At 48.7% G+C, this 20,951-nt stretch overlaps 1 protein-coding gene across 4 annotated transcripts in view; it reads left to right on the top strand.

Annotated features, from left to right (window-relative positions):
- The first annotated feature begins 5,010 nt into the window (after positions 1-5,010).
- Positions 5,011-20,951, top strand: part of NTRK3 (neurotrophic receptor tyrosine kinase 3) — a 296,832-nt gene continuing 280,891 nt past the window's right edge. For all 4 annotated transcript variants that reach the window (XM_055088208.1, XM_055088207.1, XM_055088209.1 and 1 more), the window contains exons 1-2: positions 5,011-5,082; positions 5,595-5,666. In XM_055088208.1, the coding sequence (XP_054944183.1) occupies positions 5,054-5,082; positions 5,595-5,666 (101 nt within the window). In that variant the 5' untranslated portion in view covers positions 5,011-5,053. The remainder of the gene's footprint in view (positions 5,083-5,594; positions 5,667-20,951) is intronic.

Here is a 20,951-nt window from a genome sequence, read left to right as displayed (position 1 = left end):
ATTACCCAGGTGAGGAGGAAAGTTCTGCCAGGTGAAGGGTGCTTTGCCCCTCTCATGGGCCTCCCCAACAAACTTAGTCCCCTGGTGTTGGATGGACTTGGACATCTCAGTGTTCTAGGGTTTTCTGTGTTTAGGATTTAAATATTGGAGGTATAAGCAACTCTTAAACATATCCACATGGCATGTTTCTAATTAAAATAGGGACCACAGTCTGTACCATCTAATTTTTATATGCTTGGAGATTGCCAGTTCATTACCATATTGGCCCAAGCCAAACAGAAGGAGGAAGAAGCAATGGTACAAAAGCACAATTGGATTTAATCTAGCACAAAGGATATTTATATTCCCTGTGAAAGTATTAATTAATACTTCATTTGTGTCCTAGCTCATTTCCACAGGGGTCCAAAGCAACTGTGTATTGGGTTTATCTGCTCCAGGAATGGTTGCTGGGTGAGCCACTGGGAGTGGCTCCTTTCCTCCCAAGTCCACCTGGAAGCAGCATGTACTTTGACCATGGGACCCCCAGGATCTCACTGAAGTTTTCTGAGCTGTAGCCCTAAGCCCAGCTCCGGCTTGGGAGCTCAGTGTTGTCATGAATTAAGCCTCACTTCCTCCCTTTCTCTGGAACAGTGTTGCATATCGGCTCCTGGCAGAGAGTTATGATTCTGTGGTGTCAGGGAAGGGCAGGGGCGAGAGGGCAGGGACAGGGCATTGCGTCGACTCTCTGGATGGCACATTTCATATTTCCGTGCAATGACGAGGCCTTAGAAATGCAGAAGGATAACTTTCAGTGGAGGGACAAGGCACTAGGCAGTGGATTTCAGCCAGAGCTTGGTGAGAAGAGACCATTATTGCTTTTAGAATGTGTAACCTGGCTTGGGCCAAGGTCCAGTGGGCCAAAGACCCCTCATTTCCTCTCAAGTAATGCCCTTGTCATGGGAGTGTCCTGAGAACCATGGCTTTTGATTTTCTTATCTCACCTGGACCCTGTGACCTAGAGGCAAGCTTTTTCGTGTTGGCCTGGGGCCTTTTGGTGTTTGCTGCAAAACAATCATTTTCAAAATTATGTCTGAAGCCATGAAACTTTTTTTTCAATGGAATCTTAGGTAGAAGCCTTGTATAATAAAGCAGGGCTTCCCAACCTCAATGCTGTGGACATTTGGGTCTGATAATTCTTTGTTGTGGGCATGCTGCCCTGTGCATTATTGAAATGTTTAGGAGCATCCCTGTGGATGCCGGTGTCACTCCCTGTCCCCCAGTTGTGACCACCAAAAATGTTTCCAGACATTGCCAAATGTCCTCTGGGGGGCAAAATCGCCTCCAGTTGGGAACCATTGTATTCAAGGGACTAAAGTGGAGGTAATTAAAGTAGGGATGGGAGCCTGGAGTCACACTGAGAACAAGGTTTCAGGTCTCTGTGGGGCATCTACCGCCACACACTGCCTGAGCAGACAGACGCAGGATCTGGCGGGCCCACTGACCCATGTTCCTGGCATCGCTCTGAGTTCTCATCTTCCCACCGTGGCCACAGGCGTGTGAGATGCCTCTGCTCGTGGGGGGGAGGCTGGTGCAGCCTGTGGTCCTGGAACAGGGTGACCAGTGACTGCCCCACACAGGGCTCAAGGGCCTAACCTTCCTTCAAAAACATGATCATTCTTGATTGTTTTTCAAATGACAAAATCAATGCTCCATGAAAACAACCTGGACGACCCAGAAAAGCACACAAAAAGAAGTCACATGTAATTGTACTAGGCAGAGAGAACCACTGTTTACCACAAACCAAACCAAAGCAGACTGCTCTCATACTTTATCTATTTATTATATTTTTAGAGCCTGCCTTTTAAACTTAAAACTCATGGCCTCCCTATTAGCACAAAGCAGCCAGCAGAGTTACCATAACTGACCCCCCGGGCTGGTACCAAGCGGTGAGTCATCAAGAAAACTTGGCAGGCGCCCTGCCCATGTCAACTGCAAATGTCAGGCTGCACCTTCGCCGCCCTGCTCTTCCCTGGAAACCGGCTCTGCACTTCCGTCTGTGCATCCTCTGAAGCTGTTTATAATTTCTGCTTGAACAGTTTTCCTGGAGGTCATGAATGACAGGTTTACTGTCCCTCCACCCTTCTGCCCCTTGGAGTTTTTAATCAATGATTGCTGAGGGGTGACAACTTCCAGCAGAACCAGCTTGCCCTTTTTAGCTTGAAAACTGAGAAAAGATTGCTCAGCCTCTACAAAACCCAAGTTTAAAAACAATCATCACAGGCACTACCTGAAGACTGACTGTGCGTCCCAGCTGCCAAAAGGGCTTTTTAACATAGCCTTTCAGTCTTCATGTCCTTCTAATGATGAAGGTATTTCATTGATATTATCCCCATTTGACAGATGACGAAACTGAGGCACAGACATGTGAAGTAACCTGGACAGGGTCACATAGTATCCTGGCAGCCTGGCGCTACGCAGGGGTCAGCAACCTTTTTCTGTAAAAGGCCAGAAAGTCAATATTTTAGGCGAGTCTCTGCAGCTCCATCTCACCTCCATCTTTGTGAGGAAAAGTGGTCACAGACAAGAGTAAACGAGTAGATATGAAAACGGACATTTATATTTCATATACCTTTCACATGTCACAAAATAGGATTCTACTTTTGATTTTTTAAAAAAATGTCAAAACGATTCTTCTTTCTCAGGCTGTACAGAAATGAGCGGTGGGTTGGAATTTGTAGTTTGCTGACCCAGCTCTGGAGCCCCAACTCCTAACCACACTGTTGCATCATTGCTGTAAAAGTGCTATTCCCCCATGTAGGAAAACTCAGACCCAAAAGAGGACGCAGGGGCCATATGCTATTGACCAGGGAGTCCTTTGCACCAAGGACTTCAGCCATTGTCCTGCCGTGTCTCGGTGTGTGCCTATGTAGGGGAAGGGTCATTTGTGGGCATAAGGACAGGAGGGCTGAGAGGGGTAAAGTATTAGAATGCAATAATGACTGACAACTCAGCCATAATAAAAACACATTTCTGGAATTCTAATGTGGGCTCAGAAAAATGATTTCATTTATTTAAACAACTTGATTGACAGCTGCTTGTTGGAATTAGATTCTTGTCTGAAGCTGGGCTCCCATGGATGAATGGCCACCTGCAGAAACAGTGCAATCTACTTGGTGGTTTACATGGACCGAGGGCCCAGTGAATACTCTGGGTGGGAGTGGGGCTGCCCCAGGTCCTTCTACCACTTCTGGCCTTCCTTTTCATTTGACATGGAGCCAGGGTCCCTGCCCTGGCGAGACCAGACCAAGCGAACTGTCCTGGGGTCATGAGGCTTCCAGGGAGAAGGCTTTGGAGTTGGAATTCAGTACTGACCTGGCCACCTGGTCCATGTCCCCAGCAGATGCCAGTGTGTCTGGCTGCTTAGCAGGGGCTCCGAGAGAATGTGGTACAAAAAGGGCTCTTGGCATACCTTGTCACCGCGAGACTCTGAAATGCTTCCAGAGGCCCTGGCCACCACCTCCCTGTGTGGCCTTCCTGGCTCCGGCTCCACTTGATGGCAGATGGCAGAGCCACGGGTGGGGTGGGGCTAGGGAGGAGACGTCTGGGGAAGGTGGCTGCCACTTTTCTGTGCCTCGGGTAGCTCTGTCCCAGGGTGAGCTGTCACTTCTTTTCCCTCCTTGCAAAGAGCAGGCTGAGACTTTGGGGGCACTGACAGGAGAGTCAGATCCCAGGAGGGCAGCTTGGGCATCAGGAAGCCTTTTCCCGTGGCCCCTTGAAGCTCCTTGGGGTAGCGGGTGTGTATGAATGGTCTTTGCTCAGACAGCTCTAGAGCTGGAAAGGACCTTGGTAATCAACAGTCTGATGGCTCTCCACCTTGATACCAAAAGCAGTAACGAGGATGTTTGTCCCTGGTGTTTTGTCAATATGAAACAAACAAATAAATGAACAAAGGAAATCAAATCCACACCCATGATAAGCCCTTCCATGCTAACAGTACTTTCAAGAATTCCTTTGCTTTGGGCTGGAATTTATCCACTGGGTGAGTCAGTGCTGGTTTATGCCTGGTGATAAAAAGCTCTGGTTAACAGTGATTTATAGCTTGGATTAATAAATCCGAGAAGATGAATTAATTATTACTTAATAAATGTGTTTGCTTTTTCAACACATGTTTAGGGAGCTAAACATGAAGTCTCTTGGGAGTAAGTTCTAAAAGGAGATCTCTGTGAAGAGATGGGGGAGAAACTGCTGATCTGGTGCAACCGTCTCTCTTTACAAATGAGGACACCAGAGGCCCAGAGAGCTGAAAGCTCATGTTCAAAGCCGCGGCTGCTTAAGTCACAGAGATGAAGCTGGAATCAGGCTCCTCGACTGCCAGCCTCATGTTCTTTCCATGACACCCAGGCCTGTGGTCGCCCCTCCTTTGTGGAGTTGATTCTGCCATATCAAGCCATTGATGTTCTTGAACTCCAGATGGATTGGGACGTGGTCACCCAAAGGGGTTCATCAATGTCTGGCCCCTGGGGGACCCTGAGGAGGTGTGTGTTCCTTCTGGGCTTTTCCACCCCCAAGCCATGTTCACCAGCAAGCCCCCCTACACACCCCCTTTATTTAAACCACGTCATTTGTATTGCCTTTACAGGCAGGAACTTAAGAAAACAAGCCTGTCCTTTAAACAGTCCTATAAATGAAAAAGAATGAAAGAGAATGGAAGGAAACTAAGTCAGGAAGACCCACAGGGAGTTTGGATCTCAAGAATTTAAAGAGTAGTTTCTCTGGAGCTGAGGGGGGAATGTTAAATGCTGTCCATGAGTTTGGCACTTGGGATCCCACAGCGAGCCCATCAGCCAGGTGGCACACGTGACACCACACTGGGGAAGAAACCGGCTCAGAGATAGTTGGCGACTTGGTGGAAATCCTGGCTCATGGGTGGCTGCTCCAGGATTCGAACCCCGGTCTCTGGCACTAAAGCCCGTGCCTTTCCTGTGGCCCCTCTGCTGACCTGAGCCCTGCCTTTCCTCTCCCCTGCAGACACATAGAGAACTGGCGCGGTCTGCACACGCTCAACGCCGTGGACATGGAGCTCTACACCGGCCTCCAGAAACTGTGAGTGCACCAGCTCCCGGGGTGTGTGGGGAGTGGGATAGGCTAGGGCTCAGCCCATAGTTTGGGTTTCAAAGCAGGACCTGAACCCAGGTCTCCTGGGCTAGTGTTCCTTTCTCAGCCTTGTGCTTGGCTGATGGTCCCCGTGGAGCAGGAAATTTGCAGTCACCTCCTCCTTTGGATTCAGTGCAAGTGGCTGTGGGAGATTTGGAGTGGAAGGGAAGAGGCACAAAGGGGGCTGCAGCGCAGTAGTCGCTGGACCAGATTCTTACCCACTTGCCAGGACGGGCACATCCCTCACCCTGACCCAGGTCCCAGTGGGGTGTGAGCCCAGATGGCTCCGACTGGACCCCCTCAGTTGGATCACCCAGTGATGACTGATGATGAAGAGGTGCGTTCAGTTCACCGGGCGGCTGCCGTCCAGTCTTGGCCTCACTGGCTGTCAGCCTTGGCCCAGAGCAGAGATGTTTCTCTGCTCCATAAGCTCTGCTGAACATCTTTTTCTCTCTCTCCAGGACCATCAAGAACTCAGGACTTCGGAGCATCCAGCCCAGAGCCTTTGCCAAAAATCCCCACTTGCGCTATATGTAAGTAGAGCTGGGACCCGGGCTGCAGAGAGTGGGTGGGTGGGGTCATAGGGCGGGGCGAGAGTCCTGGGCTGTGAAGCCCAAGGCCTGAGATCTGGACCCAGCTTTGCCACTGTGTCCTGAGGCAAGTCCCTTCACTTCTCTGGACCTGAGATTTTGCCTCTTAAAACAAGGGGTTTGGATTTGATGATCTCTAAGGTTCCTGTTGGATGGAAGAGCCTAGGACCAAGGCTTAGTGGGAGTGTCTCTTCATTCCCAAGTGTGTTCATTTCCTGTGATGAAATTTGCGATTGTATTGGAATGTAAATGAGAGGAAATTCCCCATATAAGTGTAGTGTGTGATGTGAGTACTATACTTCTGAGACCATGTGTAGGTCCGCGTGTGTGCGCGCGCGCGCTGGGGTGGTGGCATGGGCGTGGGGTTTGGTAGGGGGAAAGCAGGGCCAGGCCACGTGTCATGTCGAAATAGATTCTGGGTTCAGTGGAGATGAGCTCTGAAAAGCAGAGACACCTGTATATAAGGTCCCACAGCTTTGGGACAAGCTGGAGGTGACATGGCCCTGGTGGGATCCCCTCTGTCTGTGCCTCCCTCCTCTCCCCTCTCCCCTCCCACCACTGCCATGTCTGATGGTAGAGGGGCCTCCTGGCAGTTGGCTCTGTCTAGACCTGTAGGGGTGGAATCACACCAGGTTGGTGCTTCCTCTCCAAGCCTAACTCTGGGATTAGACGGGAGGACCATCATTTCCTGGGGAGAGGTGGGCTTGAAAAGAAGCCTAGGGCCAGCGATTAGGGGAAGTGCCAACACACTGCACCTGTTGGGGGTCCTTACTGTTTGGTCAAGCCTTCTTTTCGGATGGTGACTATTCTGAACATCTGCTGGGCATGTTCTCCAAGAGCAGAAATTCCATAGGACCCAGGGGGATGGAGTCTACTGTATTTGGGGAGAAAATGGAGGAATGGTGTGCAGATGAATCTTTCCTTTGGCCACTTGAGAGTTGCACTGGCCCAGGCACTTTGCACTTGAAGGGCATCCCGGCTCATAGGAGTCTCACAGGAAGAGACACAGCATACAAGGGAAATGGAGGGGAGGTAGAGAAAAAGAAAAGTGGTGGAGAATTGTGGTGGGTGACTTGTTTCTCTTCTGGGGGGTCCTGGCCTCACCCCCGGGCCTCTGTGTGTCTTTCCAAGCACGTAGTGAGTGTTTGGTAAATATTTTTTTAATCAGTTATGGACACCCCTGCTTTGTGCTGAACTTTCCTTTCTCTGGACATAGCACACTGTATGGCCACTGCTCAGGGTCTGATGTAGTACCTGTGGGGGACCGAGGCCTCCCCTGCAGCTGTCTCATTTAGCCATTGCCCCCTTGCCCTAATTGAGCCTCTGTGGTGGGATTCTCCTGATGTGTGTTCTTCGCAGCTGGGGGCATAGCTGGGACCAGAGGAGGGCCTTGGACTGGACGTTCCAGGTGTTTGTTTTATTGGGGATTTGAGTTTCAATGTAAACTATCCCAGGGGAAGAAGCTTTTGACCTCTGAGAAGTCTCATTTTCATACTAACTCATACAAGGGTCACAAAGCCAAATGCCCACAGCAGACCAGGTGGGGAGAGTGGAGGCTGGGGACGATGTGTTCCCCGCAAGAGGCAGCCTGCAAGCAATTCCAGCTGACTGCTGCCATGAGGAGGCGGGGCCTCAGGTTGCCAGATTTACTGCTTTTTTTTTTTTTTTTCAAGAAGAGCTGGAGGTCCAGTGAAACCTTTCAAGTTTTAAATACTGGCAACTAAAAATAAAACCTCTCAACTCATGGGCCAGGCAGAACTACTCTGTGGGCAGAATATGACACATGGAGTGCCAGTTTGCGGTCTAGGGTCATACTTTGGACAGAAGCTGCCAGCATAGGAGAGGCTCTGTCCCTTTTGACGACAGTGGCTTGGTGCTCAGAACCTGCTAGGGCACTGTGTCACCAGAAGCTCGTAGGGCAACTGAGAGGGCTTCCGGACCCATCATGTTTCCATGGGCCACAGAGGTGGGGAGAGATGCATCTTGGGTTAAAGGTGTCTCTGAAGTTGGCTTGCACTAGAACCTGTCTTTGAATTACCCTTGAGATTCCAGAAGAGGGCTGTGACCCACCATCTCTTCTGAGATGATCTGGGTCTGCTGGCTGGTGGCAGTGACGGGCTGGTGGGGCTTTGCAAGATTCCCAAGACTTTGGGGGCAGGAAGGGTCTGGGTGGAATAGGTTCTGATGACACCAGTGAGCCTGCCCCTGACCTTGGGCACTGTTTTCTCCTGGATACATTGGCCGGCTCTTGACAAAGTACTTGCTATTGGCCACAAAGGGATCAAGAGTGAGAAAGATGGGTCACCATCAGTCCAGCCCCAGTTTGGGCCTATCTGCATATTGGGGGCTAGTTGGATGCTCAGATCAAGGTGAGAGGGTCAGCACCTGGTCCAGGGGCTCTGATAGACATGGTGGGGCTGCTGGAGGAGCCTGAGGATCACAGAGAAGTGAGTTAAGAGGTCGAGGCATATGCACTGGCTTCATCAAAGGGTTGGTTTATTAACTTTTCCCCTTTACGAAGACACACCCCAAATCCTGACTGAGTGAATTTCCCGGCAGCTTCGGGACATTTTCTCCTGGCAGATGGGCCGGGTTTCTCTGCTCTCTCACAACGTCTTCTATTTCTGTCCTCTACATGCATTTACAAGTCTTCAGGCCCCAGCTGAGCAATCACAAGATGATCATTTACTCCAGCACTAATTGCCGAACCCTGGCTTGGCGGCTTTTGTTTTCCCCCTTCTTCGTTTTTCTTAGGGTGATGGCTGAGAAGTCTTTTCTTCTCCCCTCTGTACCCAGTAAGAAGCCAGAAGTGAGATCATTGCCTTCTGTACCAATGTCAAGTTATCCAAATTGTTCTGATTGGTTCAACTGTCTCCCACCTCTAAGCTGCTGTTGCATTAGTCAGTGTAATTCTTTCCTGTGCCAGAAAAGGAGCCAACGATGTGAAGGCCAGGTGGTCTGCCACAAAGAAGGCTGGAGTTAGGACTCTTCAAGGTTTACGAGTGACTGACCATCTCTTTTTGTCCACTTCTGTTTTCTCTGTCTTTTCTGGAGTGTGAAAAATGAAATACTGATTCCTACACATTAAGGGAAATACTTTTTGAGAGACTGGAATATTCTTGACCCTATATCCTTTCCCTGATCTTAAGGATTTTGGATTAAGGATTCTTTTTTAAAAATAATTAATTAATTAATTAATTTTGGGCCGTGTTGGGTCTTTGTTGCTGCACGCGGGCTTTCTCTAGTTGCAGCAAGTGGGGGCTACTCTTCATTGTGGTGTGTGGACTTCTCATTGTGGTGGCTGAGCACGGGCTCTAGGCGTGCAGGCTTCAGTAGTTGTACTCATGGGCTCAGTAGTTGGGGCTCGCGGGCTCTAGAGTGCTAGCTCAGTAGTTGTGGCGCACAGGCTTAGTTGCTCCGTGGCATGTGGGATCTTCCTGGGCCAGGGCTCGAACCCATGTCCCCTGCATTGGCAGGCAGATTCTTAACCACTGCGCCACCAGGGAAGTCCCAAGGATTCTTAAGGATAGGGATTTTCCAAGTGGGTAATTGGAATGGCTATTTGCTAATGGATGGAAAAATGGTGCCTGTTCTGGTGATGGGATGTGATAAAGATTAAATGATACGAGGCACATACAGCACTTAGCCCAGTGCCTGTAAATAATCAGAGTTTAGAAATGGAAGCTGCTAATAGTGACGTAATTATTGTTATTACTGGTGGTGGTGATCGTGGAATCAAAGAAGAGAGATTAGGTGGCCTTGACAGGGATTCTAACCACTACTTTATTCTGGAAAAGCTGAATTTCTGTCCTGCATCTCTCTGGTGACTAGAATACTCCTATCTACAATCTCTCTGATGACTTTCTTCCTTGAATACTGATGAATAAACCCTGATAGATTCTCTGTGGTCTCCATTTAGTCCCCCTTGCTCTAGACTGTATGTAGACCCCTCTTAGCCCTGGTAGTTTCAGAAAGGATCCACCCAGTGGCAGTTGATGAGCTTACGCTTTCTTTCCATCTTGAGACCACACCCACTAACACTAGTGAACTTGGATCGTTTGCTGAATCTTCTACCCCCCCACACCCCCTGCAGTTGACTCATCTCTTCCTTCCTGGGGTTTGTTTTCTCTGGGGTGTCTCACATAGACACCAGATCGCCACAGGCTGGGGTCCCCATAAGTAGAGTCATGGCGATGTCTACCTATGAACTGCACTCAAGTGATGGTACTTCCTTTCATCTGTAGAGCGCTTCATGGTTTCAAAGTACTTTCTCCTATGTTATCTCCTTTAATCCTCTTACCATCCTGGGTTGGGGAGTGCAGTAGGCAGCCTTCTTTTATAGCCCAGAAGACAGGTCCAGAGAGGGTCTGATTTCTAAGTAGCAGAAATACAACTGCACCAAAGTCCTCTGATTCTCTTTCCAGAAATCTTTCTACTGTAGCTCATGGGCCAGAAGGGACAATGTTTTTCACTGAAGCAATTAAAACTTTTTCTTAACATTTTTACAGAATTGCATAAAAAATACAGGTATCTGAGGAGAAGAGGGAAAAGCTAATACTGATTGAGAATTTTACTACATGCCAAGGGCTGAGCCTGGTGCTTTGGCAAATATGATCTCACCCCTCAGGGTAACTGTAAATTAGGGTTCCCCTATCCCCATTTCATAGATGAGAACACTGAGGCTCAGAAGTCATAACTGAGTTCCCCCAAGGTCACATATTAGTTAGTGGAACAGCCAGGATTTGGACTCTGATCCTTTTGACTCTGAAGTCCCCGGACTTTTCTACTTCCTAGGCATGTTTTGTTTCTCTGTCTAGTTTTCACAGCAAGAATTCCTTATCGGGGGGTGGGTGGGTGGAGGAGGGTCTTTAAAGTTTTATTAGAGAGCCGCTATTTGCCCTGGGAGATTTAACACCATCCATCCTCAAAGAGCTCTGTTGAGAAAGCTCTGTTTCATTTCTTTTCCTATTCAGGTCAAATCCTATAACAACAGCTACATTACGACCTGAATATCTTTGCTGTAAGAAATTTCTTAACGTTAGCCTGTGGCCCACTTATTTCCAAGAATATGTAATGTAAGATTCCAGCAAGCCAAGAGAATTTATTTAATCCCTTAGAGTTGTTGTGGTGGGATCTTTCTTGTGTTCAGTTCCTTGATTTCTCTCCCTAAGTCACACTAAGTTATCCCTCTTTGTTGTAAGCAAACATACACGAGGTCTTCAGCTGAGAGAGCCAGCCCAGAGCTGACCTGTGTGGGAGGGGAATGGGGTGGGGAGGGGAGAATGTCCAGATTTGGGCACGATTGTGTCAACTGTGTCATGTTCACAAGGAGAGAAAGTCAGCGACACTGGGCAGGTAGGAAAAGAGGAAGTGGCCAGAGTCCCTTCCCTTTCAGGACGTGGCTGAGTCAGCAACACATTTCTCCTGAGACCACTGGGGTGAACATGTGGTGAGATTGATTTATTACGCATTGTAAATTACTTGGTTTTCTCCCTCCTTGAAATAACCACCCCATCCTGGGTTCCAAGACAATGTGTAGCTATTGTATCAGTAGACTTTTCCCTCTTCCTGCCCCTTACCTCTGCACTGATTTTTCTCCAAGTCCCAAAGGGGTTGTAACTGGCACACTTGTCCCGTGACCTTTTCTTCATACGTGTCCTTCCTCCTCTATCTTATGTGCAGCACTTAGCCATTGAACGCTGTGTAGCTAACAGTTAGGAGTGTGGGCTTTGGAGATGGAAAGGCCAGGTTTCAAATCCTAGGTTTACACGTCCATGTCCTACAGCTTCCGTGAGCTTTGAAGGGAATATAATAGTTCCCACTTCATGGGATTGTTCTGAGCTTTAAATGAGACGATGCTCGAAATGTGCTTAAGGCAGTGCTTTACGAAAGACTCAGTACTTTTGCTGTTATTAATGACTTCGCCCCTGCTCATTGGTCTCTGACTTCACAGAATCATAGATAGTTAAAGGTGGAAGGGACTTTAGCGCTAAACCTGTAAATTTATATTCCTAGCCCTGTTCCCATCCTGGCCCTTTGGACTCATAAATCAAACTGCCTCCCTGGCATCTCTACTTGGGTGGCTAAAACACAAGGCAGACTTGACTTGGCCAAAACAGAATTCGTGGTTTCATTCCACATCCTCACTCCAAACCCTCAGTGTTTCGTGTTTCTCTCAGTGGTACCATCCACCAAATTGCTGAGGCCAAAACCTTAGGAGTCATTTTTGACTCTTCTCTTCCCTTTCCCTGCCCTCCTCCACTCTTCCACCATTCAATTCATCAAGTCCGTAGGATACTTTATATCCATCCACTTCCCTCTCCCTCCACATAGACTGTCTTGATACAAGCCACCTGGCTCTATGATAATGGCCTCCTAACTGGTTTTATTGCCTCCGCTCTGTCGCCTATATTTCATTCCCAACACAGTTGCCAGAGTGATATTTTAAACACATAAATAGGATCATGTCACTCTGCTGCTTAAAGCCCTCCAATTACTTCTCGCTTTACTTATAATAAAAGCTAAACCTCTTACTGTGGCCATGGGATTCGAGTTGATTTGGTTTCCATCTCCCTCTTGACTTTCCTTGCTCTCTTCTCCCTGGCCCTCTGCCACAGCCTATGAACCTTTCTTTCAATCCCTTGGACACACCAAGCTCATGTGCCCCTTGGAGGTTTGCTTGCTGATCAGTCCAACCCAGATGAATACCCTGCCCCAGATCTCTGCAGGGCTGGGTCCTTCTCATCATTCCCTCCAATGTCTCTCTCAGCAAGGCCTCTCTGGCCTCCCAATCTGAGTCGCCTTTCTTCACTTCACTCTTTGCTACATCATTTCCTTGGCCCTTATTACTTTTTTTTTTTTAAGACCATTATCAGTTTATTATAAAGGATGTTAGAAGGGATACTCCTTGGCCCTTATTACTTTTGATGATCTGAAGGTATGTCATTCAGTTACTTGTTTATACTCTGTCTCCCCCACTAGAATGAACTTCCTTGAAGCAGGGACTTGGGGCCACTGCTGTGGCTCCAGCACCTAGAATAATACCTGTCACATGGTCAGTGGTCCTTGGCTATTTGTTGAGTGTGTGAGTGACCCTGCTCTGCCATGATCATTCTATGGAGCTTCTTCCCATAAGAATCCTCATACACACATGCATACATAATTTCTCATGCATTTTCAGGGATTTACGGACTCCCCTTGGACCCTGGGTTAAGAACCCTTTCCAAGGATGTCCTAGAGAGAGGTGTGTGGTTTCTGGGATGTGAGGTATTATACCTAGCAGGTCTTAGCCATTTAAAAATTATTATACCAGATGTGACACATGAGATTTATATTATGCCATATTCTCATGGACGTAAAAGAATGCCTTCATAGTTTATAATCTCCAGTATGGTAAAGATAAGTCAGGAATATACTGGTATGGGGTTTCTTTGGGGGACAATGAGAAAACATTCCAAAATAGATTATAGTGAGGGTTGCACAACTCTGTGAATATACTAAAAACCAGTGAATCATACATTTAATCAGGTGACTTGCATCATATGTGAATTATATTTCAATAAAACTGATGAGTGTGTACATGTGTGTATGTGTGTGTATCTCACATCCTTCCTTAGCAGAAGCTTTCAGGGCCTGTGTGTGGACCAGGGCCCCTGGTCCATCGTGTCTTTTTGCCCTCTGCCATGGGACAGAGGATGTGAATGTTCCAGACAGAGGCTGTTCTATTAGCCTGAGTCTCGCTGGGGAGAGTATGGGAGCAAAGCCACAGCTGACCTTCTGCGGACACGGAGTATGAGAAAGAAAGAAACTTTTGCTGTGGTAAAAAAGAGGAAAGGATAAACCAGGAGCAACGGTGGCTGTAATCAGCGCATGGGGTGGGTAGGCTACCGAGGAGTGCATACTGTACCCACTCTTGGTGCCTTCGCTGCCATCCTATTCCTTTCAATCCTACTCAAGAGAGGGTCTCAGAACACAAGTGGGAGGGATGCTGCTGCAGGATGGCTTTGAACCTTCTCTAATTTACATGTACAGAAAGGAAAATCGTAAGCAAGTGGCGGTTCTTTGTTAGACCTTGTGGGTTATTTGTGACAAAGCTGTGATCTCTCACAACTTTGAAGCACTGTACCTTCTCCAGTCTTCCAATACAAGGCAGTGGAGGGGCCACTGGTTTAACCTGTAAGTGTGACAGTGGGTCAGCGGTGGAGCAGCCGAGAAGGCTTCATGGAGGAGGTGGCCGTGGGGTTGGGCCTTGTAGGAGGTGTGGGTTTGGATGGGTGGATGGCCTGCTTATGGCACAGGGGCTACTGCTCACCGTGGGATGAGTACACCCCTTTTCCTATTTTGGAATTTCTCCCAGAGCTGTGTAGGCACATGTTCATGGTTCCAGGCCATCTAGTCTAGCCAGCAGGTAAATGCTGAAAGAATTCCAAGGGAAAAGGACTTGGAAATTGAGCCATGTGTCAAGGCGGTGGGATTTTTGCAATCTAATGATGTGGGAAGCTTGAGTCAGGACTATGTGCAATGGAGTATCCATGTGGTGCTGCTGAGGAAGGAAGAAGATGCTGAACTTTGGGTCCACATGAGTGTGAGGAGGGGCTTGGGCCCTGACTGGCTGTCAGTTGTGAGAGGTACTATTTGGCTATGACAGTGCTGGATGATCACACCTTACTCATGGCTTTGCTCTTTCTCTGGGTTATCTGTGACCCTGGAGAAGCTGTGTAGCCCATTTAATCTGTTTCCACATCTGTAAAATGTGGTAGTGTTACCAAATGGCCCAGACTTGGCCTCATCGAATTTTGGGAAATTCTTCCTGGAAGAAAAGTGGCATCTGGGGCCAGCAAAGACAAGGCCAGAGGAAAGCTGTTTTCAGCTTATGTTGGCCCTCGCCCCCGCACTACTTCCCTGGTAGGCATTCCAATGCAGTGAGTTCCAAGGACATCTAGAAAACACTGATTATATGCCAGGCATTAGCCTATATGCACATTATATGTCATTTTATGTTCATAACAGCAAGTGGCCACCATCATTGTCTCCATTTTACAGATGGGGAATTAAAGGCACAGAGAGGTTAAGTGACTTGCCTACATTTACACAGCTACTCAGTGGCAGAGACAGAAGCCAGCCCTAGGTGGGCTGCCTCTAGAGCTCCAGAACCTGTTGTCTTCATAACTCCACTCTACCATCCGTTGACCGTGGCCAACTCAGGTCCGACCATGGCCGGTGTCAATTCTCTGGAACCCAGCTGGAGAGGAAGGTCAGGCAATAAGCTTCAGAGCAGCACTTCTCAGAATGGGGGAATATTTTGGCAGAAGGACTGTGGGAGACTACTAAGGAAGTCCCTGAAACCAAGTCCTTTACACGTGGTTGCCAGCAAGGTCTAGGGGAGCCGGCAATGCCCCTTAGCCTACTGGCTGGCACTCAAGAGGGCCATTATCAGGTAGTCACATAGTGTGAGCGCTCAACGAAGAGAACAGAGCAGGTGGAGATAAATCCACACTTATGATATGTGCCTGCAGGAGCACCAGACTTTCAATCTGCCCATTTCCAGGGCAGCATGGGGCTGCTTTCCATGTCACCAGCCCTGGTTGTATTTGGCCCCAGTCCCAGATAGGACCATATATCTGTAGGTGGCAGACCCCATTACAAGATCTGGGTATGGGAGCGGAAAAGGAGGGGATGTGGACCAGATTATATGAACTCTGAGGCCTGAGCTCGGCCATCTCATGATTTCGTGCCCACTTTTGCAGCTTCAACACCTGATACCTCCCAGTGCAGTCGAGTGGTGTTATTTCTGCCTGGGTCCCTGCATTCTTACCATATCCCAGCTCCTGTGACATCTGATGACTTCAGACAGGGCCTTTGTTGTCTTTTAAATGGATCCTTTTTGGTCCTATTGAACCCAAAATGTGTTTCGTACCCTAGAATTCACCAAGCTCCAGATTTTCAACTTGGAATTTCTTAGTCTCTACTCATTTATTTGCTGCCTCCAAAAAAAAGTCAATTTCCAGCCCACTCACACCCTCAGCCTCCTGGGTGATTGCCCCTCTGGGACCCTGGGAAGGATTTGCTCCTTGGGCCCTAGTGAGGCAGGTGGCAAGCTTCCTAAATTGAGTTTCTTTTTTTTTCTGTTCCATTTGTGTCTCTCCTCCAGACTCCCTCTGTGGTTCTGAGATTACTCATGTCTTCCTTGATGATTTCTGTTCACTTTGTTTTGTGGACAACATTCTGATCCACCCAGGGCAGACCCAATGTGACCCAGACTGTATGGCCACGCACCTCCCTTGCCGGCCATTGTCTGTGATATTTATTTTGCATTTTTTGTAGTCAAAGCCCTACATTCAATGTAAAGGTTGTGTTTTTCTGATTTCAGGTATTTCCATTCTCTAGGAGCCTCCAGACTGAACTTTAAGAGTTTTCTGTAACTTCATCAGCTTTGCCTTTAAAGACTCAGTCTAATGCTGAGTAAACACTCTGGCCTCTGGGCTGCGTGTCTCCTAGCCTTGGGGATTAGACCATGTGCCCGTATTTTCCAGCCTTGATTATCCTAGATTTTCTTTTCTTTTCTTCCCTCCTCCCCTAAGGCTTCATTACTTCCCATTTGTCCACATCTCTCTTCTCCGTTTTTTTGTTAAGGACAGATTTAGAAAATGAGATTAGTCTCGTGGCTATTTTGGAGTCATCATTAATTTTTGTCCCTCTTCATGCTTTAGCAGGCTGGCAGTCTCATATCTCTTCCTGGTTTCTTCTCGATGGCTTTGCAAAAGTCTCTTTTATTCCTGGGTTAACCCTTTTGTCTCTCGGGGCTTGCCTTGGTTTTGAGGAGCCTCTGCCTTTTCTGGGTGGCCTTCTAGGTGATGCAGCCATCGTGACTATTCTGGGTTGGAAGGGCATTGGGTCTCCCAGAGCAGGGGTAAGCCATGTGCTACCCCTGACCTAAGCCATGGCAGTCCCCTGGCTGCCAATAGGGGCTGCTCTCCACATTCACCTTGAACAACCACCTGAGGAGTCCAGGTTAGACCTGAAATACACTTTGGAGAGGTATGTCTCTCCCCCATGCTGTGCAAACTCTAGGTCTTATTACATCATGCTTCTTTCATATTAATTGCAAGTTTGAAGAATGAATGAATGAATGAATGAGGGAGTAAATGAACGAGTGAAAACAGCATGTACTTTGGAGGTGACATTGAATCTCCAGCTTTGCCAACTCTTTTACTTTGTGTTCTCGGCCAAGGAATTACGTCTCAGTATCCTTCCCAGGACATTGGGAATGAATTCCTACCCTACGGGCCTTTCTGTGAGGATTGAAAGAGTGAACGAACATACAGCACCTCCCCTAGTGGCTGCCCATGGTAGGTGCTCAGTAAACAGTCCATCCTTATCCTGGAAGCTATTACAGAAGCTCAGAAGTTCAGTCCTTGTTTAAGGCATTTGGAAGCCCAAGCTCTAAACAGGTGGATCTTAGGCTTCTCTGGAATTCTAACCCAGTATGTGGGGAAACCAGAAACTCAAGGGTAAGGGAGTTAGAAAGTTGTGTTGATATGCTGGTTGGAGCCAGTGGATGCCACCCAGCCCCTGTCTTCTAGGGCAGTCTCAAGGCCATGCACCCTTGCCAGCTCATAGGATGTATTAGTATAATATTATTGCCAGGGAGGGGGCTTTATTAATGTTATATTGCCATTCTCAACAAAGGAATTGAAACAGAAAAAGGGGTGGTAGTGATGGGGGGGTCAGGCACGTGGGGCGATGTAAAAGCCGGATTTAGAGCATGTAACTCTCTGGATCCTAAGTCTCCATTGCTGCTTCTTCAGCCCTGTGTCCCATCCTTTTCCCTGACAGATGTTTCCATGGGTCTGCTCATGTCTCCACTGCAGAGTTTACACCTGCATCTCTTTAATGTGGTTAAGACTCTGGCTTGATTTGTGATTTTGAAGCCTCTGCCCAGAATAACTCCTATCCTCTTCGCATTTAGCCAGGGCTAGTTTGTTCAGCCAGAGGAACGGAATTCTCTCAAGCTCTGCCCATGCCTGTGGTGTAAGGCACCCTTTAGGGCCACCTGCTTCTCTCTGCAAGATGGTGGACTGGTTGGATGTGGCTGCATCTGTCTTGCCTAAGCTGGGGCTTTTGCTAACAACTGGAGTTACCCAGGGTTGGGCTTTGGGGAGGTCATTTCAGTTCATTTGACTTTACAGAGTGATGAGGCCCCAGGAGTCCTCAGGGACCCTGCGATGGGCCTGATGGGAACCTGAACGCCCGAGCCTTCGGGGGTGTGGTGGTCTGGCCCTGCTGTTCCTCATGCCCTGGTGATGGTCAACATATTGCTACAAGGAACTAGAGCTAGCGCAGAACTGTTCTCTTTAGATAGCAAACAGGAGACCTCCTCTTCTACACCTGTGTCTTTGTCTATAAAATGGGTCCAATCCTGCTGTCTGCATGTCCTCCCCAGAGGGTTATGGTGAGGGTTGAGTGCATAGTGCTGGGAAAGGACTTTGACGAGAGTGGAACCTGAGCTTCTGACAGGATATTCAAGGGGACGTTGTGTCTGTAATTGATTTCCTGGGTTTGGACAGACAATACTGGGTTGTCGTCTCCTTGCCAACCTCCTGGGAGCCTGGGACCACGAGCCGACGCTGCTGTGGGATGTGGTGAGGGGACCTCACCCAAAATACCAAAATCTGGGAAAACATGACCAAAACACTTTATCCTCTTGGGTTTAGCTAAAAATGGAGGCAGAAAAGGAACTCTGACTCGGTTTGGTGATCACGTTATAAGGATTTTGTAAAGAGTGTTGTTGATGCAGATGACGTCAGCCTCATCCCAAGACAAGCAACCCTGAGCATGGCATTTAACCACTGATGTTTAGCGTCTTAGAGTCCTGTGAAGTCCACTCCCACAGGGTTATGTAGCATTTTCCCAAGACACGCATTCATTAATTCCCACCAGATACGTCTGTTGAGGTCCTACTGTGTCCCAGGCAAAGCTGCCAAGGTAAATTACACTTAGGTCTTTGGCTTCCGGGGGCGAGAGAGAGAGGCCAAGGGTAGAGGCAGTTACTCTTCAGTGTGATGGGGACTGAGGGCTCCTGAGGAGCCTTTGGCAAAGGCAGGTGTTACATCTTTGTGGGGGGCAACTGTAGCAGGGAAGGCCCCCTGGGGTGATGACAGACAACCTGAAACCTGAGGGTGGGTGGGAGTCAGCAGCTGAAAGAGCTTGGTGGGGGGCTGGGTGGTGGGGTATTGGACAAGGACTATTCCAGGTAGAGGGGACTTCGTTCTGTACGTCCAGAGGCGTGGCAGTGAAAGAGGAAGTATGATGTGCTTGAGGGACCACAGGCCCCCACTGAACCTGAAATCAGGCTCACAGCATGACTCCCGCCATCATCTTGCCTTCTGGGCCTTAAGTAGGCAGGACTAAAAGGTGAGAATCTTGCTTCCAGCTCTCCTGTCTCCCAGAGTGGTCCTCTGATCTAGGACCTCTGTCGCTAAGGCAGCAGAGCTCTGGGGAGCTGTTCACGTCAGGGAGAGCCAGAAGAGGAGGGGAAGCCAGGGCTGCAGGACAGACCGCCCCCGCCCCCCGCCACTGCCCCGCCCCATGTGCCCTATTTGCTGCCAGAGGGAGGGCTTCGTGCTTCCCTGCCCAGGGCCCCAGTCTCTTTTATACACCAGTGTCCTAAGAGGTCTCCCCAGAGCTGTCATTCTTAACCCCATCCCAGATTGTTTAAATATTTCAATCTGATCCTCATGAACGTGCCTCTGATGCCCCTGGGCTAAGAGCCAGATTCCCTCAGTCCACCAGGTGAGCGTGCAGCCCGGACAGAGGGCCGAGAGGGACAGCGCAGCACAGGCCTGGGACCAGCCTCGGGACCTGTCCCAGGGGCTCTCCACCGACATCTCCCACGTTACCTCTTCCGGTCCCGCTGTGCTGTGCTTCCCTCCAAGCCTCCGTCGTGCCTCGCTGCCACCCTTCACGGCCTGCGCCTGTGCTGGTCCCTCGGGGTGGAAGACTTTCATCCCACCCCCAGCCTCTTTAGTTGCTGCCTACCCCTCCTTCCAGTTTCAGCCCAACGATTGGTTGAAAGCTTTCTGTGACCCCCCCACCAACCGCCGCCATAGATGCTGTTCCCATCACTCTTCTTAGGTTCCTGTTCTTTTTCTTCCATGGCACCCTGTCTCATAAGATATACGTTTGAATTTAATAATTATCTTTCAATTATGTGATGTTTGTTGTCCCTGCTGGGCTGAAAGCTCCCCGAAGATAGGCATCCTGCCTCTCTCCTCCGCCACCCAGTACCCAGAACTTGGCAAGCGCTGGCATGTGGCAGACACATCAGTGGATGAATGAACGGGTGACTCGATGGAAGAGCTGCACGGTCATTTGTTTCCTTTTTCTCATTGGGTAGAGCCGAAGCCCAAAGGCCTTCAGGGCAATAGAAAGTAGGCGTCTGCCTTTGAGAGGTTGGACAACCTCCCCGATGCTCGTTGAGTTTGGTTCCATACCGTGTCCGTGACGCTCAGAGCCAGTTGCCCCCAGAAATGCCTGCTCCACAGGGGAAATAAGGGGATGACCTCACTCACTCACCCAGCCACCCCAGTGTTTTCCTCCAAGAATAAAAGGGCACCTCAGTTCCTCATCCTTTTCCATACCTGGAGAGCCCAGCTGTGGCCCAGGGGGCAGGTAGCTTGTCCCTTCCAGGTGGCAGTAGGGCTGCCCTTCTGAGTGCCAGCTGTCCGTCTGCGATCAGGAGCCTCTGCCGATGCCAGCAAGGGCAGTGTTTGCAAAGAGCAGCCGTGTGCTCCTTATTTATTGTGAGGAAAAGAAAACAACTTAAGGCCTTGTAATTACACAGCCAGGCATGTTCTTAAATAAAGCTTAAGCATTCAGAACTCCAATTAGAATATTAATAATTGCATTCCCCAGCAGCCTTCTCTCTTTCTACTCTTTCCCTCTCCTCCCATCCTTTCTTACTCCTTTTCCCCTCTGTCTCTCTCATTGGTGCAGGTCTCTGCTGGGACCTCAGCAATCTCTGGAAAGCCTTGCTCCCTGGCTATGACTGGGCATACTTGCAAGCCCAGTCTTTTTAAAGATCATCAACAGCATTTCTTTTCTTTTCTTTTCTTTTCTTTCTTTCTTTCTTTCTTTCTTTCTCTTCTTTCTTTCTTTCTTTCTTTCTTTCTTTCTTTCTTTCTTTTCTTTCTTTCTTTCTCTTCTTTCTTTCTTTCTTTCTTTCTTTCT

Source organism: Physeter macrocephalus, chromosome 11 (genome assembly GCF_002837175.3).
Source record: "Physeter macrocephalus isolate SW-GA chromosome 11, ASM283717v5, whole genome shotgun sequence".
NCBI classification, from domain to species: Eukaryota; Metazoa; Chordata; class Mammalia; order Artiodactyla; family Physeteridae; genus Physeter; species Physeter macrocephalus.
The sequence above is the reverse complement of the archived record's forward strand: the minus strand, read 5'-3'. Positions and strand labels throughout refer to the sequence as shown.